Source organism: Spinacia oleracea, chromosome 1, assembly GCF_020520425.1.
Source record: "Spinacia oleracea cultivar Varoflay chromosome 1, BTI_SOV_V1, whole genome shotgun sequence".
Lineage (NCBI taxonomy): Eukaryota > Viridiplantae > Streptophyta > Magnoliopsida > Caryophyllales > Amaranthaceae > Spinacia > Spinacia oleracea.
Window position 1 is genome coordinate 105,801,094 of NC_079487.1, and position 18,575 is coordinate 105,819,668.

The 18,575-nt window shown below is 38.8% G+C and overlaps 2 protein-coding genes across 2 annotated transcripts; both read left to right on the forward strand.

Moving 5' to 3' along the window:
* Positions 1-8,119: 8,119 nt before the first annotated feature.
* Positions 8,120-11,745, forward strand: LOC110796317 (cytochrome b561, DM13 and DOMON domain-containing protein At5g54830). The gene has a single exon (XM_022001374.2). It carries the CDS (start codon positions 8,750-8,752, stop codon positions 11,492-11,494), a length of 2,745 nt encoding a protein of 914 aa, XP_021857066.1. The 5' UTR covers positions 8,120-8,749; the 3' UTR covers positions 11,495-11,745.
* A 1,119-nt stretch (positions 11,746-12,864) lies between these two features.
* LOC110802869 (uncharacterized) lies at positions 12,865-13,553 on the forward strand. Its single transcript, XM_022008328.2, has 2 exons — positions 12,865-13,003; positions 13,083-13,553. The coding sequence occupies exons 1-2, from the start codon at positions 12,910-12,912 to the stop codon at positions 13,439-13,441; spliced, it is 453 nt and encodes a 150-aa protein (XP_021864020.1). The 5' UTR covers positions 12,865-12,909; the 3' UTR covers positions 13,442-13,553.
* The last annotated feature ends 5,022 nt before the right edge of the window (positions 13,554-18,575 follow it).

Here is an 18,575-nt window from a genome sequence, read left to right on the forward strand (position 1 = left end):
TTTTTCTTCTTATTTTGTGTTCCTTGCAAATTGTGTTGTTTTCTGTAATAGTGTGTTATTAATTAAAAAGGGAACAGAGAGACAGAACTTTTGCAGGTTAAAGAAAGCATCAATAGAGGTTTAAAGCAAAGCTGTGCTGGATTGCTTGCACTCCCAAAAGTACATTTGTTTCTTGTTGGGTTGGTTAGGGTTGTAGTGTGATGTTATTTTCTGGCACCTCTCTAGAGATGCTGGCTTGGTAAGTTGTCATTACTTTTGTAATTCTAGTGGATTGTGTATCTTTGTTATTACCCTTTCTTGCCCGCCTTTTACTTTTACCATCGGTGTATTCCCTAAGCTGTTTATTGTCTACATTGATATCTCCATCAGTTCAGTAGTCTAGTTGCCTAGTCTAGTTTCTTATTGGGGCCTTTCTCATAAATTATACTTGTAGGAGGTTTATCTCTTTTTGTTGTTATATAAAAGTTGCAAGTACTATGATTTAGCCGTTGGCAATATGGGGATTATGACCTGACTTTCATGCTGTTTTTAAATTCTCTACTCTTATTTTGTGTATTGTTGCTAACTAAACTGTGGTGGGTCTGTAGAGGTTTTCACCTTCTTCTTCAAATATGCTTTCGGCAGTTAATTCTGTTTTCCTGTCTGATTATGTGAAGTACCTTGCAGATTGTCAAGGAATTGAAAGCAGTCATTTGATAGACAATGTGATTCATTATATTGAGGACCCCTCTGCCACCCACATATAGTGCTTGATGTGCTGGGGCTGCTCTTTCTTAACGTATGTGATGCTTCGACTGCTTTCTGCTTGTTTTATTAACCGGGCAAAATAAGGGGATGGTGGCTAGGATCAGGTGTCCGGGAGGATAAAAATGTAATTTGTAATGCCGGTAAGTAATTGATGGACTGATAGTCTGACACTACTGAGTGATATCTTGAATGAATCTTTTGGAATACAGGAGCTAGAACCTTATGAGGAAATCGTAAGAGAGTACGTAATCCGAAGATCAAAATTTATGTCAATAGAAAATGGTGTTATTGATTTCAGATGTTTGCCATACAATCAGTTTTTTGTTTTCCCCACTTCTTGATTCCCTGATAGCTAGAGAAATCCTGAGTGGTTAGGTAATACGGAGTATGCAGAATGTAAAAATGCCTGCTGCTGTTAAGTGCTCACGAATTGATGCAGCAAAGTTGTGTGGTGGTCAAGACTGGTTTCATTAGAGAAGTGAAATTGTTAGACTAGATACATGAATGCAGAAATGTTAGGGAAATTGAGGTGTTATTAGGGCTACAAGGACTGTTTCTTAACTGATGCAGTAATTAAGACGGTAAGGCTACTACGGTAAAGTCTGATCAGTACGAATACACGATGGAAGGCAGTAGACTAAAATTCCTATATCTGATAAACTGCCTTGATCTATCTTCTGCTGTCGTGGAAACGAGCAGTATGTGGTGTGTGCAAGGGGCACAAAACCAGATCGTGGAGAAGAGAAAAGGAGGGTTTTAAATCATGCAGTTTGCAGAGAACATGAAACCTTAGTGGGAGTAGTCACTGTAGTGCTTACTTTTGTTGATATCTGAAGTTCTTGGTATTCAGGTGTTGCTTTTTATTTTTTTGTAGGCTAGTTGATTTCTGCGTGTATTATATGTGATGAGCATTTATGTACTTTTTCTTTTTAATATGAAAGTGGAAGTAATCTCTAGAGTATTAATCTTTTAATTTTCTTGGTTGGATAGTTGATTACTGCCTGTATCATGCATTAGCATTAGCATTAGCATTAGCATTAGCAGTCAACATTAGCTTGTCAACTTGGTTATGTAATGTGTGATCATCTTTTCAACTCACATGATTTCTTCTCCCCTTTCAACTGTCTGGATTTACAAATTGACTGTTCTTTTTCTTTTTCTTTTTCTTCTTCCCTTTTTGTTTGTTTTGTGACGCGGCTTTGATATATCTTGTCAATTACGGAGTGACTGGTTGAGATCTATTTCCTCATAGTGGGTTGTTACTCGTTACACCAATACAATTATGCTGTATAAGTAACATGTATTTCATTTTTTCAATTTTATCAGATGTTTCCAATTAATGTGAATTGTATATGTCTTGAATTTCCTTTTTATTATGTTAGGGTGAAGAGTCGCTAATTAGCTCATATTTGACCAAAGTTACCAACCCTCAAAACTCACAAGTGTTGGGGTGAGTTTTGATTGATTTTGATCGTTGTATTCCTAAAAGAATGCTCGCATATTATACAAAGAGGAACATATTATTTAACTGCCTTTCCTGGTGCTATGACTAGTACCATATTTCCAGCATCATAATACGAATCTGAAATGTGTACCTACAATATTTTAAGAGTGCTTTCACAATCATTGTAACTGCGGCATTAAGCCATCAACTGATCCAATGATTGCATCTTGTCTAGTTTAATACTCCGTGTTTTAGGCTCAATGTATCAGACAATTCTATTTGTTTATAGCACCTAATCAGTTGGCCATAATATATTTATTAATTAGCCAAGAGTCCAATTGAAAAATAATAAACGGTACTTATTCTTTGTCTCTTCAACTAAAATCTTAATTCGTTTAACCCAAATTCTTATATGAGACTGTCCTCACCATCAACTGATGGTGAGACCAGTTCACACTTGCGAATTTAGGTATGTTACTTCTATAGTTTAGTCATGTTACTTTTTTTTATAATTTTAGAAGAGATACTTTTTTTAGTTTAGGTATGTTACTTCTGTAGTTTATACATGTTATTTTTTTTATACGGAGTAATTTTAGGGGAGATACCTTCTTAGTTTAGGTATGTTACTTCTATAGTTTAGACATGTTACTTTTTTTTTTTTTTTAAAAAAAATTTTAGAGGAAATATTTTTTTTAGTTTAGGTATGTTACTTCTAGACCTGTCAAACGGGTCGGTCGGGTCGGGTTGTAAAAATTTACTTTCGGGTTCGGGTTGAATCGGGTCGGTCAATTTCGGGTTCGGGTTTACAAATGCTTGTTCAAGACCCAGAACTTTCGGGTTCGGGTCGACCCAACGGGTTGAGAGATTTTAAAACGCGCATTATATTTTCATTAATTTAGGTGAAAAATATACAAAATATTGGCACAAGTTAACAAATTTTCCTACGAAAGTTTATATTTTGTCAAATTCAATCATAAAATGGCGTATAATTCAAATTTAAATCATATTACACAGAACAATAGTAAAAATAACGTGTCTTTTATGCTTAAATTTTCTCATAATCTCATTTATTACTATAAATACAATGATTTTCAATCGGTCGGGTCTAAAACGGGTTCGGTCGGGTTTTGACCCATTCCTTTTCGGGTTGTTCGGGTTCGGATAAAATCGGGTCACGGGTCACAAAATCTTGTTCAGGACCCAGTAATTTCGGGTCGGGTTCGGGTCGGTTTTCGGGTCGGGTCGATTTTTGACAGCTCTAGTTACTTCTATAGTTTATACATGTTATTTCTTTTATACGGAGTAGTTTTAGGGGAGATACCTTCTTAGTTTAAGTATGTTACTTCTATAGTTTAGATATGTTACTTTTTTTAAAATAATTTTAGAGGAGGTATTTTTTTTAGTTTAGGTATGTTACTTCTATAGTTTAGACATGTTACTTTTTTTTTATACGGAGTAGTTTTAGGGGAGGTACCTTTTTAGTTTAGGTATGTTACTTCTATAGTTTAGACATGTTACTTTTTTTATACGGATTAGTTTTAGGGGAGGTACTTTTTTAGTTTATGTATTACTTCTATAGTTTAGACATGTTACTTTTTTTTTAATGTAATTTTAGATGAGGTACTTTTTTAGTTTAGGTATGTTACTTCTATAGTTTAGATCTGTTACTTTTTTTTATACGGAATAGTTTTAGGGGAGGTATATTTTTAGGATTTTTCATGAAATACCCCCGAATTTTGGCGTAATTCACCAAATGCCCCTCGACTTTCAGAAATTCACCAAATGCCCCTCACAAATGACTTAATACCCAAAATACCCTTACTAATGATGCGCCGTTAGTCCTCCGTTAACCTAATTTTCAAATTCACCAAATACCCCTATTTTAATACTTATTTCACCAAATACCCTTATTCAGAAACTTAATTCACCAAATACCAATAACTTAAAATTACTCATTTTGATGCTCAACGGCTAGTTTTTGTGTTTGAAAATTAGCCGTTGCTTATTGTTTGCTTATAAATACTCTTTTTCTGACGGTTTATTGTAGTTTTCCTATTATTTTGTTAATTTCATATCATTTTTGTCATGAGTTTTCTTTCAAAATCATCATCCACACCCAATGAGTCCACATATGTAAGAGTCCCAAATAATTTTGTTATCATGGGAGAAAATTTGACATCCGAATATCTGATACAACACTCAATCTGAAGCTCCGGTACAACACTAAAACATAAAACACTCCTAAAAACACCTCAAAACGTCGCAACTCTTCAAGAAAATAGCTACTTCTTTTGTACCTTATTCTTTATGTGACCAATTAATTATATTTACCATGCAATCGGAAGGTATTCCTTTTTCAATATGGGAAATATCTTTAACATATGCAAACAGATTAAAAATAAAGCTCTTATTAATTTGATTCTAACGCATATGTTCCAGCTACCTCGGCTTCTATTGCTTCCATGCCACATATTTAACGTTAACTCCCTTTTGTCTCCTGTCTCTACTGCCTCCAAACATCTTTCTTCAATCTCCTAACTTTCTCTCAACCTTACAGTCGAGGCATAAAGGTTTTCCCACTTTTCTTTTGAGGTAGGTCCTATTGACATGGTCAGATTTATGGACAAATGTCTATTTTTGGATTTGAGGGAACAAGAAAAAAAAAATGAAACTAAGGTATGTTCCAAAGCTCATGAACCAGTGAAAAAACATGAATCTTGGCACAAAGATTTGCCTCCAAACTCAAGATTTTCACATCATGAATCCAAGTTGAAATCGAGGTTGTGATAAAAATGTATGTGTTATTGAACTTGATTTCTTAGTTTCTTTACCATTCGGACAATAAGAAAATTAAGGTGTTAGCTTTAGATTGAATTACTTCAGCTTCACTTACATAAGATCCCTTTGAAAATGGGGTTTTTTGGCCTTTTGCTCAGCTAAAGTGCATTGTCTTTACTGGATGAGGCCTGAACTTATTGGATCATAATTGAAACTTACTGAGTGTTGTATCGGAGCCTCAGATGGAAATTTCCTCCCATAATATTAGAAATTGTTTGGGACTCTTACATATGTGGATTCATGGGTGTGGATGATGATTTTGAAAGAAAACTCATGACAAAAATGATATGAAATTAACAAAACAATAGAAAAACTACAATAAATAGTCAGAAAAGGGGTTTTTATAAGCAAACAATAAGCAACGGCTAATTTTCAAACATAAAAACTAGCCGCTGAGCATCAAAATGGGTAATTTTAAGTTATGTGTATTTGGTGAATTAAGTTTCAGAATAGGGGTATTATATGAAATAAGTTATAAAATAGGGGTATTTGGTGAATTTAAAAATTAGGCTAACGGAGGACTAACGGCGCGTCATTAGTAAGGGTATTTTGGGTATTAAGTCATTTGTGAGGGGCATTTGGTGAATTTCTGAAAGTCGAGGGGCATTTGGTGAATTACGCCATAATTCGGGGGTATTTCATGAAAAATCCGTATATTTTTAGTTTAGGTATGTTACTTCTATAGTTTAGACGTACATGTTACTTTTTTTTTTAAAAATAATTTTAGAGGAGACACTTTTTTAGTTTAGGTATGTTAGTTCTATAGTTTAGATCTGTTACTTTTTTTTTTTTTTTAAATATAGTTTTAGGGGAGGTACGCTGATGGTTTCGCGCTCGTCACACCATCAAGTTGATGGTGTGACTGGTCTCACAGGAGACGCGCTGTTAATTTAATACGAGCAAAAGTTGTCACTTGAAAATTAATATTTATGTGCTCACAGCTTGCGTATAATTTCACGATTACATGAAACTTAATATTACCATTTAGTTATTAACAATATTACCATATTTCCTATGGGTACGTTACCCGGACCCTGTCAGACCCTACCCTAAAATTAGGGTATGGGTCTTTATTTTTTAGACCCTATAGGGTAAGGGTAGGGTATGGGCATATGTTGTTTTTTTTAGGGTAGGGTAAGGGTCTTAATTTTTCACACCCGTACCCTACCCATACCCTACTCGCGGACCCTTAAGACCCATATCCTACCCATACCCTATATTTAGACCCACTTAAATTTTGTTATTTTTATGTACTTCACTTTTTTGTAGGATCTTGATGATGAAGTAGATGATGATATGAACGATAACTACTACTAAAGTACTGAATGAATGCTTATTTATTAACATTAATGTTGTGTATTTAAGAATGTGGGATTTTGTAATTTATGAGATTCGTACTTTAAAATGTATTGTGTTTAAGGAAAGACAAGGATAATTTTTGAAGACTAGCTATTTATTTGTTTTAAAATGCCTTATTAATCGTTGTTCTTGTATTATTTTTGCATATTACATATAATTGCATACAAAAAAGGAAATAAAAGTTATAGCTTTACGCGGATCCGCATAAGACCCTAGACCCTACCCATACCATGTCGGACCCACAGGGCTCGGGTAAGGGTGTTATAATTTTAGACCCTATAGGGTAAGGGTAGGGTATGGGTATATGTCAAAAAGTTAGGATCCGGGTCCGGGTATTACTAAACCCTACCCAAACCCTACCCATTGCCATCCCTAGGTACGTATCTTTTAATCATAATATGCATAATGGAACGCAACTCGGCAACTGTAACAACTATGCTTAGCTCAAACAACTTCAACTTCAATATAATAAAACCTAAATCCATGAAGGTTTTGATTATTTCGAACTTATACAATTCTTTTTACAACTCTGATCCGATTATTTTCAAGTTATACATTCTTTTAATAACTCGGGTCCAATACCAATTGAATGCATATAACTTGAGTTCCAATGTTATGTTACAACCAAAGGATAACCATTATTAACTCTTTTTGTATCTCATATTTTGAGATTTTCATAAACCTTTATTAACAATTACTGTCAATTGCATGTTGGTTCAGTGGTGATTGAGACTGAACTTGGTAGGCAGGATATGTGTTCGATCCCCCGCAACAACAATTGGGAGGTGAATAAAACCTATCCACCCACAACTCTCTCCGAATCCGGATTAGCTCTAAGGTTGAACTGGGTGATAACACCTAATTTTTTATTACCAATTATTACATTTTTAGTTATAATATAATTTTTACTTCATTTTATTAGTTTTTAATAATGATGTGCAATGATAAAGAGAAAACATTATGAATCTTGTAAAATGAACTTAACATTAAAATTCTTGAAGCTAGATTCACTGGAGTCGATCTTTGCCCGAATCAAGCTTTAATCGAGCCAATATTGACTATTGAACAACCAAATTCTTGAAACTCAGTTTATTAGGGTAGAATCGTAGATCTTTAACCGAGCCGATATCGACGAGAAATTTCTAAACAATCTCCTTAATTGGCGAAATATGTCAACCAAGTGAAATTATCGATTTTTTTTTTTTATCAATGACTACATTTTTTGTTATAATATAATTTTTACTTCATTTTATTAGTTTTAATAATGGTGTCCAATGATAAAGAAAAAACATTATGAATCATGTAAAATGAACTTAGCATTAAATTTCTTGAAACTAAATTCATTGGAGTCGATCTTTGCCCGAGTCAAGCTTTAATCGAGCCAATATTGACTATTGAACAACCAAATTATTGAAACTCGGTTTATTAGGGTAGAATGGTAGATCTTTAATTAAGCCGATATCAAAGAGAAATTTCTAAATAATCTCCTTGATTGGCAAAATATGCCAATTAAGTAGCATTATTGTAAATATAATGAAATTATATACAATCTAAAAGTTGCATATAAAATCTACCGAGTAATTGATATTAAACATTTGTTTTTTATAAAATACAATGTATATTTATTATTTATTATTGAATATTCAAACAATATATTTTGACAATTTATTTATAAAATATCCCTTAATAGTCGATCATCGAGATTGACTTGGCCGAGCTCGATATCGACTATGATTGAGCAACCAAGGTTCAGCGATATCGACTATCGATTCGAGTATCGATTGAGCAACAAAGATCCCCGGTTTGTTGCACCGTTGTGTCGCCATACCAAAAAATACTAGTCTTCCTCCTCCACGTTCCTCAACTTCTTTCTTTCTCTCTCTCCTCCTACGCAGTTTCCCATGAAACCAGCCCGATTACAGGCCCCTCCTTCAACAAAACTTCAACATTCTTCAACCTCCAAACCCATTATACTAATATTTCCCCAACTTCCGAAGAATCTCCCTATCTCCCTCTTTCTACGCCTTTAACCCCATAAACAACCACCTTAAACTTGCACCCTTTTCTCTCTCCTCTCTTTTTCTGCTGCGATCACACCTTAGAAGCTACGACAACCGCCCTATTTTTTCTGGGTACCCGCCTTTTTCCTCCTTCTCAAGGTATACCATTTCCCCTTTGGTGGCAATCACTAATTTTATTGATCTCCCCTTGAACTTTCAATTTACACATTATTGACATAAATTAGGCCTGATTTAGAGTAATTTTGGTGCTGAATATAAAGGGGTATTTGGCGAATTAGAGGGTTGATTTGTGGGGAGAGAGGAAGGGGTGCTCAGATCTAATTTTGGATCGTCCCTTCCTATGGCAAATAATTGGGTTTTCTCAGGGTTTTTAAAACCCCTTTTTATGTGTGTTGTAGTTTTGCATCTTGGTTGTTTTAATCTATCGTTGGGTTCTTCTGATTCAAAATGCTCAAATGACACCTCTTTAGCCGGTTTTCGGTCCGAATTTGTAATGCTTCAACATCAATTGAGAGGGGTTTTTACCATACTTGATAATTGTTCTTTTAGGGTTAGTGAATTCGATATGCTCCCTGGGTCTGATCATGTGCATTGGTGGGGTGGTTTAGGTGAGAGTTTTGTTAATTTGACGAATGGGTTTATTATTTCGGATGAGAATTTGAATAGGACTTATAGAAATGACAGTTTTGATGTTCATTTGAGGAGTAATGTTAGTTGGGATCAGATTAAAGTAGTTTCTGTTTGGGATTCTCCCACTGCCTCTGATTTTGGGCATGTTGTACTTCATGACTCGGTGAATGGGTCCGAGATTTCAGCCCCCCCAGCACCTGCACCAGTGAGTGATAGTAGTAATAATGCAACAAATGAGAAGAAATGGCGGTATGAACAACCTACGATGTTTGAAAACTGTAAGGTTTTGTCGCCTAAGTATAGGGTTCGGTGGACCTTGAGAGGGGAGGAGAATGTGATTGATATTGGTTTAGAGGCAGTGACTGGGATTCAGAACTACATGGCTTTTGGGTGGGCAAACCCTAAGGCTTCCTCGGGGTACATGCTTCTTGCTGATGTTGCTGTTACAGGATTTACCGAGGAGGGTATGCCATTTGCCGAGGATTACTATATTACAGACTATAGTGAGTGTTCGGTGGATGAGAATCATGTTGCTCGTGGTGTGTGTCCTGATTCATTGTATAATGGGTCTGATTCAGTTAATGATACACATCTAGTTTATGGGCACCGAAAAGATGGTGTATCTTTCATCCGTTACCAGAGACCACTAAAAGCGAGTGATCCAAAGAATGATGTCCCAGTGAATCAAATGGAGAATGTGACTGTAATTTGGGCATTGGGTAGGATAAAGCCACCAGATTACCTCCGACCTTATTCTCTTCCCCAGAATCATGGGGGTCCTCGGTTTGAGACCTACGGATATTTAGTTCTAAATGTTTCAGAGCAAATAAATGATTGTACAGGACCTCTCGATGCAGAGGACAAGGAAGATCAAGATCTTGTGATTGCAGATGCTAATGCGCCGCTTCTTGTTACTTCTGGGATTGGTTTGCATTATCCAAATCCCCCTAATCCCTCAAAGGTGCTCTATATCAACAAGAAAGAGGCTCCACTTCTGAGAGTGGAGAGAGGTGTTCAAGTCAAATTCTCGGTGCAAGCTGGGCATGATGTCCCGTTTTACATAACATCTGACCCGTTAGGTGGAAATGCGACAGAGAGGAACATTTCAGAGACTATATATGCCGGTGGAGCTGAAGTTGAAGGAGTTCCAGCTAGTCCCAAGGAATTAGTTTGGACACCTCACAGGAACACTCCAGATCTTGTTTATTATCAATCAGCATATGAACAGAAAATGGGTTGGAAGGTTCAAGTTGTTGACGGGGGCTTATCAGACATGTATAACAACAGTGTTGTTTTGGATGACCAGCAAGCTAGTTTCTTTTGGACTTTGTCTCAAAACTCGATATCTATTGCAGCCCGTGGCGAGAGAAAAAGTGGTTATCTTGCCATTGGTTTTGGTAGTGAAATGGTGCATAGTTTTGCTTATGTTGGTTGGTTTGACAGTGACGGGAAAGGTCGGGTTGATACCTATTGGATTGATGGCAGAGGTGCCTCCGATGTCCACCCAACAAAGGAGAATCTAACATATGTGAGATGCAAATCTGAGAACGGGGTCATCACTTTGGAGTTTACCCGTCCCCTTAATCCATTATGTCCGAAGAAGGACGAAAGGCCTGAATGCAAAAACATCATAGATCAAACTACCCCTCTGAAAGTCATCTGGGCTGTGGGTGCTAAATGGTCCAGTGACCCCTTGACAGAGAAAAACATGCATTCTGCTCATAGCAGTCGCCCTGTCCGGGTGATGCTTAATCGTGGTTCAGCAGAAGTAGAGCAGGACTTGAGACCGGTGTTAGCCGTTCATGGATTTATGATGTTTCTTGCATGGGGGATTTTGCTTCCTGGTGGGGTACTCACTGCAAGATATCTGAAACATATGAAAGGTGATGGTTGGTACCAAGTTCATGTTTATTTGCAATATTCAGGGTTATCAATTGTGCTGCTTGGATTCCTCTTTGCTGTTGCTGAACTGAAAGGCTTGTTTATTACCTCTTTACACGTGAAACTTGGATTGTCTGCTATAGTTTTGGCCTGTTTTCAACCCATGAATGCATTACTAAGGCCAAAGAAACCATCCAATGGCGAGGCTCCTTCTTTAAAAAGGGTAATATGGGGATACTCTCATGTAATTATCGGAAGATCAGCTATCATTATAGGTATGGCTGCCCTTTTGACAGGAATGAAACATTTAGGAGAGAGGTATGAAGAGGATGTCAGACGGCTTACGTGGGCTCTGATATGCTGGTTTTTGTTTGGTGGAGTGACCATCGTATATTTGGAGTATCGGGAAAAGCATCGTGGTGAAAGAAGCTCGGGAAGAGGCAAGTGGGTTCTGGGTAACGAAGAAGATGATTCTGCTGATCTATTGAGCCCTACTGGCACATATGCTGAGAAAGAGGCTCATCTTTCAGACAGAAATGGCATGGAAGTTCAGTTGGAGCCCCTTAACAGATAGATAGCTTTTAAGACAGCCTGAATTTTTTATATGTTTATACAGACTTGTACTCAATTTTGCCTTGTTTGTGAATTACGTCCAAAGAAAAGTAGAGGAAACGGCTTTTCAATATAGGATCATAGATGGAGATAGTTGACTCCATTTAGAGTAAAAAAAGAGTTTTACTTGCCAAATTCTCATCATGTATACTTATTGTGATTTTTGTTCTGTATACTTAGCTCATGTTGAATGCATAGAAAAATCCACTTGCACTTTTATACTACTAATCTGCAACACATTTGTAAAGATAATTCTCATACTCTCATGTTTGGCAGTTAGCCCTGTTGCCTGTTGGTTGAACTTGAAACAGAAAAGCATTTTCGGGTCAGCAGTAATACAGTGTTATACTGTTATGGGATTAATGTAATAAGAAGTACGTTTAATACGGGCTTAATTTAATAGCCGTACATGCTGAAATGATAGACGTTACAAAAAGTCTTGTGCGCATGAGGTGTAAATAAGATTTTGTGTAGACGTTATCATGGTCTTCGTCATGCTCTTTGGCGTCACATGTTCAATACTGTTATTCTTTCCGACTCTGCTGCTTTGGGTGCGATCTTGTCATACCGAGTGCCTTTGCTTATGGCTATGTCTTGGTTAGTTCAAGACTTGAGAGCTCTAGCCCTCATGGGGTAAACTGTATCATGTACCTCCTGTGATATATAATAAAGACGTCGAATACCCTTGTGACTAACATATTCATTAGCTTTATTAATTGAACACCCCATAATTAAGTTTAGGAACACAATTAAACTTTTTTTTATACATATATATTCATTACCTCATCTACAACTTCAATATGCCGGTCTCCATATATAATTTCTTCAAACATATTGTTACCAAGTTCGTTGATACTACAAACGGCGACCTAGAATGTGTAAATTAGTGATATATGATATACTGTACTTTTTTACTTTTTTTTTATTCGCTTACCAAAACCCAATAGTGAAATGTGTTATAATACCCATTTCGCTAGACCTGATCAAAAGTCGGTTTGGGTTCGTGCCATACCAAAAATTTTCATCCCAACATGTTGGACGAGGCGAAGCATCAACCCAAATTTTGATGCCCAAATGCGCTATTTTCGGCCAAAAGCAACAAACTTTCGGGCCATTCTTGGGTCGAGACAATTTTATAACTGAAGTTTATTTTTTAATAGCCCAAAATTTGTCCAATTTTTTTAAAACGGGCCCAAAATTATGCCAGCAACGGTCAATTTTGCGGTCGGTCCAGACTGCCTTTTACCAGGTCTACATTGTGTAACACAAGTCAACTTACGTAACATTTATTTCTTTGGATAGTTTTTTTTTTTTTTTTTTTGACATGAAATGCGTAGCTTGTATTAATCAAATAAGCGTCTTGTCCGCAAGAACAAGATGATAAAGGTTTGGTGGACATTCCTCCATGAATACCAAGGGCTCTTCAAAGTGAAGGGCTGCCTTAGCTATGGAGTGAGCTACTACATTACAGGTACGTCTAGCAAAGCTGAAAATACAATTATCAAAAGAACTTGCTAAACTAACAATGTCATTGACTACCACCTGTGCAGCCGTGACTTCTTTCCTCTTTCCCTGGAGCATATCAATCAGCAAAGAGCAATCTGACTCCATCTCTATAGACCGTAGTCCTGCCTCAAAAGCAAGTTTCATCCCAAAGCGAACACCTTCAGCCTCCGCCTGCAGGGCACCCATATTCCCTTCTATGTTTCGTCCCCCACTCATCATCACGTCACCAATTCCATCCCTTACAATCATCCCCAACCCGATTGCTCCCACCTTTGGCACAGCTGCATCAGTATTCAGTTTATACAAAGTGCTTTGTGGGGGTTTCCATGTTGCGTTAGGTACAGCTCCTCTCTCTAACTGGTGTTGTCCTCTTACTGTTGCTGCCTCGAACTCCCCTAAGTAAGTCAGCATCTTCGAGCACACCCTCCCAAGATCTTCCTTTCTTTTTTCAAAAACCCATTTATTCCGCATATTCCAGGCCTGCCATACCACCATCATAGCTATCTCCCACATACGATCCATTTTACATAGCTTTGCATACTCCTCACACCACACAAAGAAGTTGCGTTCCCCTTCCTGTGCTTCTAGACGAAGTGGTGACATTCGCCATAGCGTTCTGCTGCCCACACACTGGAGTACCATGTGGGTAATTGTCTCCGGGGCTTCTCCACACTGTGGGCAAATCGTATCCACCTGTATTCCTCTACTTGCCAGGGTTGTCATGACAGGAAGACCCCCTTTGGCCGCTCTCCATACTAAGTTCTTTACCTTCTCTGGGACATTTGCTTTCCATACCCTTCTCCATAAGCTTCTGTCCAATTCGGGGGTAGAAGAACTTACATTCCCAGTCTTGCACTGCATTTGGTAGTGGTAGGCACTTCGTACCGAGAACTCTCCATTCTTTTTACGGGTCCAACTTAGAAAGTCAGGTTGGTCACTTTCCGCCAGTTTAATCTTGCATATAGCTTCCATCTCTTCATTAGTGATGTGTTCCTTAATTCTATCCAGGTCCCAATCCATGTTGCCATCCCCTCGCATATCTGTTAAACACGCATTGCCGTCCGTATTTGCGGGAATTGGTGACAATATACGTCCCCCAGGAACCCCATTCATCCACTTATCTCTCCAGAATTTTATTGTCTTACCATCACCAGGCACCCACCTTGACCCTTCTTTTATGATTTTCCACGCAGACATGATTGATCTCCATGTGAAGATAGCTTGCGGGGGTACTGTCGCTTCCCAAATGGACGTACGTGGGAAGTACTTGCCTCGTAGTACTCTAGCCGCAAATGATTGTGGGTTGTTGGCTAGTCGCCAACACTGCTTTGCCAGGAGTGCTGAGTTGAACGTGCTCAGGTCTCTCATACCTATTCCACCACAATCTTTCGGTTTACACATAGTCTGCCACGCAATAAGTGCAAGCTTCCGTTCGTCTCCCCTTTGCCCCCACCAGAAATTACGGCACATCGTGTTCAGGTTGTGGAGGACACTTTCCGGCAATTTGAAACATTGCATTGCATAGGTGGGAATGGCTTGTGCTATAGACTTTAACAGAACCTCCCTTCCGGCTCTTGATAAGAACCTTTCCTTCCACCCTTTTATTTTCTTCCAAACTCGGTCCTGGATTACTTGGAAAACTACCTTCTTAGATCTCCCTATATAAGTAGGGAGCCCAAGATACTTATCGTGCTCGATAACAGCCGCAAAATTCAACTTCGATTGAAACATATCCCGCATATTGGTGCTAACATTCCGGCTGAAAGAGACTTCCGATTTTTCCATGTTGATCTTCTGGCCCGAGGCTACCTCATAAGAGGTTAGGATGTCTAGTATCGCGTCTGCCTCCGTTTCATTTGCTCTAGTAAACAACAGACTATCGTCTGCAAAAAGAAGGTGCGAGATAGGGTCAACATGGCGGCCTATCTTCACTCCATGAATGGCTTTCTTCATTTCTGCATCTCTAAGAAGGGAGGAGAAGCCTTCCGCACACACAAGGAAAAGGAAGGGCGATAGTGGGTCACCCTGCCGTAGTCCTCTACTTGGCTTAAACCTTGTCGATGGGAATCCGTTAAAGAGGATAGAATACGAAACAGAGGTAATGCAGTTCATGACTAGGCCCACAAACTGGCTGTTAAACCCCATATGCATCATCATTCCTTCCACAAAATCCCATTCGACTCTATCGTATGCTTTGCTCATATCTAGTTTCATAGCCATAAATCCCTTCGAGCCACTTTTCTTCTTTCGGAGGTAATGGAATAATTCATAGGCCACAAGAATATTGTCAGTGATCAAACGACCCGGGACGAAGGCGCTTTGAGAGTCATTTATAACCCGTGGGAGGACAGCCTTTAGGCGGTTAGAGAGGACTTTCGAGATTAGTTTGTACAAAACATTACATAAACTAATCGGCCGATAGTCTTTTGTTGACTCACACACTTTCTTTTTTGGGATGAGGACTACATTAGTGTGGTTGATCTGATCCATCGAGGCCCCATTATTCAGGATGTTAAGTACAAAATCTGTGGTATCATCCCCCACAATCCCCCAAATTTTTTTATAAAAAAGAGCTGGCATGCCATCGGGGCCGGGGGCTTTTAGAGGATGCATATGTTTAAGGGCAGTGATTACCTCCTCCTTTGTGTATGGTTGTGACAGAGCCTCGTTCATTTCATTAGACACTCTTGCCCATACCGTTTCTAGCACCTGTTGAGTCTCCACTTCCCCATTCGATGTGAATAGGGACTTAAAGTAGGTAACAAAAACCTCCTCTGCCTCCTCTTCCACATCCCTCCAAGTGCCACCCTCATCAAACACTCCCTTAATAGTATTACGGTTTTTCCTCATTTCCGCCTTCTTATGGAAGAAAGTCGTGTTTTTATCCCCTTCTTTCAACCAATCTTGTCTACTCCTCTGTGCCCAATAAACCTCTTCACGGTGTTCTAGCTCGTCAATTTCCTTATCCAACATACGAATACTCTCCAACACTTCACTAGATGGGTATGCGACCATTAGCTCCTTCACCTTTCTCCTACGGCTTTCAATCTCTTTTCTGAACTCAATAGACCGAGAACAGCTCCACGTTCTCAATCTACTTGCACACTCCGCAATCTTCTGTTTTACGTCCCCTCCCCCACCAGCCACCCACACTTCCTCCACTATCTCGGCACAACGGTCATCCCTCAGCCACTCCTTCTCGAATTTAAAGCTTTTTCTTCTCCTTCTTCTTCTCGTACTAACAAGGAGCTGTCTTTGAATGTGTATCTTTAGAGGGAGGTGATCCGACTTTCTTTTTGGGAGATATTCTATCTTTGAGCATGGGAATAAGCCGAACCATTCTTCTGTCATCAACGCTCGGTCCAAACGTTCTTGGACATTGCCAGCACCTCCCCGATTGTTACTCCACGTAAAAGGATAGCCTTCATAGTACAAGTCCAAGAGCTTGCACTTGCTAACAACTTCCCTGAACTTATCAATTTCGGCCTGATTCTTTGGATTACCCCCAATCTTCTCACTGTGACATAGGATACTATTGTAATCTCCCACACACAGCCAAGGCAGCGTGTTTTCCTCTCCCAGACCCTCCAACAAACTCCACGTTTCCTCCTTGTGTTCCTCCTCCGGGTGTCCGTATATACCTGTAAGTCTCCAAACCACATCCCCAGCCATGGTTACCATAAAGTCCATGTGATGTAACGAGGATGATTGGAGAGTGAGGTCAAACTCCTCATCCCAGAACATAGCTAACCCACCCCGACGCTGCCTTCCATCTCCCTCACAGTCAACCCCCACAAAATTCTTTAATCTAATCTTTCTTCTCAAACTCTCCCACTCCTTACCTTTTAATTTCGTCTCCGAGAGGAAGACGAAATGAGGATTTTCGATTTTTAATACACCCTTGAGTGCATTTTCTGCCCGAGGGCTCCCCAACCCCCGACAGTTCCATGAAAGGCCAATCATTGATATTCGCGGGGTTGGCTTGCAACCTCCGCTACTTTGCACAAGGACGTGGTGTCCTCTGAGAAAATTAAAGCCCTTGATTTTTTCACTCCCTCACTCCCCTCCTCAATCTCCTCTCCATCAATCTCCATTTGATCCTTCCGTTTCCCGCACACCATACTATCCTCACCCTTCTCCCCCCCTCCTTCTACACACTTTGTTCACCTTCCTTAGCTTGCGCTCTCCTTTTGTGCTGCTGCCTATCACAAAGGCTACCTGACACTCCCCTTGTTCTGCTCGGGGGTTCTCTGATGGCTTTGTATGGTTTGCATTCTGTGGTTCATGTCTTTCCCTCCCCTCATTCTTGTCTTCCACCACTGTAGCCCTACCACCCAAGGAGAGTGTTACTCCCGCCAGTTGCTGCACCACTTCACGCACTTCTTCCTCACCTTTTCCATCCCTCCTCGCGAGCTGTTTTTTCTTTGTTACAAACAGTTTGCGTGCGCATGTGATATTCTCCTCTACCTCTTCTCCATGGTCTCCTTTGTTAACTTGCCAAGGGGATGCCCGCAGTTTGTCACTGTACAGTCTTTTGGGGTTTGTCACGTTCATTGCCTCCTCACAATCTTTCTCGCCATGTCCCAGTTTGCCACATACGTAACAAAAAAGTGGCAATTTCTCATATTTCACAGGGAAGCTCTCTGTTTCACCACCTCTCATTTTCAGCGTGACTTCCTTCTTCAAGGGTTTACGTAGGTCAATCATCGAGCGAACTCTAAGAGATTTGTTTATCCCTATAACATCAGACTTATCTGCCTTGATAAAAGACCCTACCTTGTTCCCAATTACCCTGGCGTTCGCATCATTGGTACGTCCTACCAGAGGGAGATCATATATTCTGACCCAAAACGGGGTGTTGTGGATAGTTAAAAGTATAGTTTTCCCAGAGAATGCCGAAGGTTAGAGATGGAATTGAAGAATTATTATAAAAGAAGCTGGTTCTTGTTCACTAGTGAATATGGCTAATTGATATACTTCCTCCGTCTTTTAATACTCGCAACGTTTGGACTTTTGCCACTATTCATATAATCTACTTTGACTATTCTTAGTGCTTTTTATATAAGATAAAACATAGTCATGTGGGATCTTGTTAGATTCGTCTCAATGTATATTTTCAAAATATCAACTTTTTATAATTTTTGCATAAAAAGAATTTAATATATAAATGATCAAAGTTGTGCATTGTCATGCGTGAAACTAACAAACGTTGCGAGTATTAAAAGACGGAGGAAGTATATTTTTGCAAACCTCTAAGGAATGTGGTGTATTTTTTAAAGTATAAGGGTACACGACACTTTCTTTCAAAGTACATCGGTACATCGCAAAAAACCCTATCTTTAAAAAAAAGTTGGTGTTAATATAAGAACATCTCATAAAGTAGTGCTTCAATTATTGTAATTAATGTTTGATTTTACGCAATTTACTTAAAGGTTATATAAATCATTTTCTTTTTCTTAAAAGACAAAAACATAGAAGTAAAAATACCAACCCACATATCAATAATTTCGATATCATGCCGGAATTCATGTCAATAT

Coding starts and splice junctions, on each gene's coding strand:
- LOC110796317 (XM_022001374.2), top strand. CDS start 8,750: ATGGCAAATAATTGGGTTTTCTCAGGGTTTTTAAAACCCCTTTTTATG.
- LOC110802869 (XM_022008328.2), top strand. CDS start 12,910: ATGATAAAGGTTTGGTGGACATTCCTCCATGAATACCAAGGGCTCTTC. Junction 13,004..13,082: donor AGTGAGCTACTACATTACAG/GTACGTCTAGCA, acceptor CCACCTGTGCAG/CCGTGACTTCTTTCCTCTTT.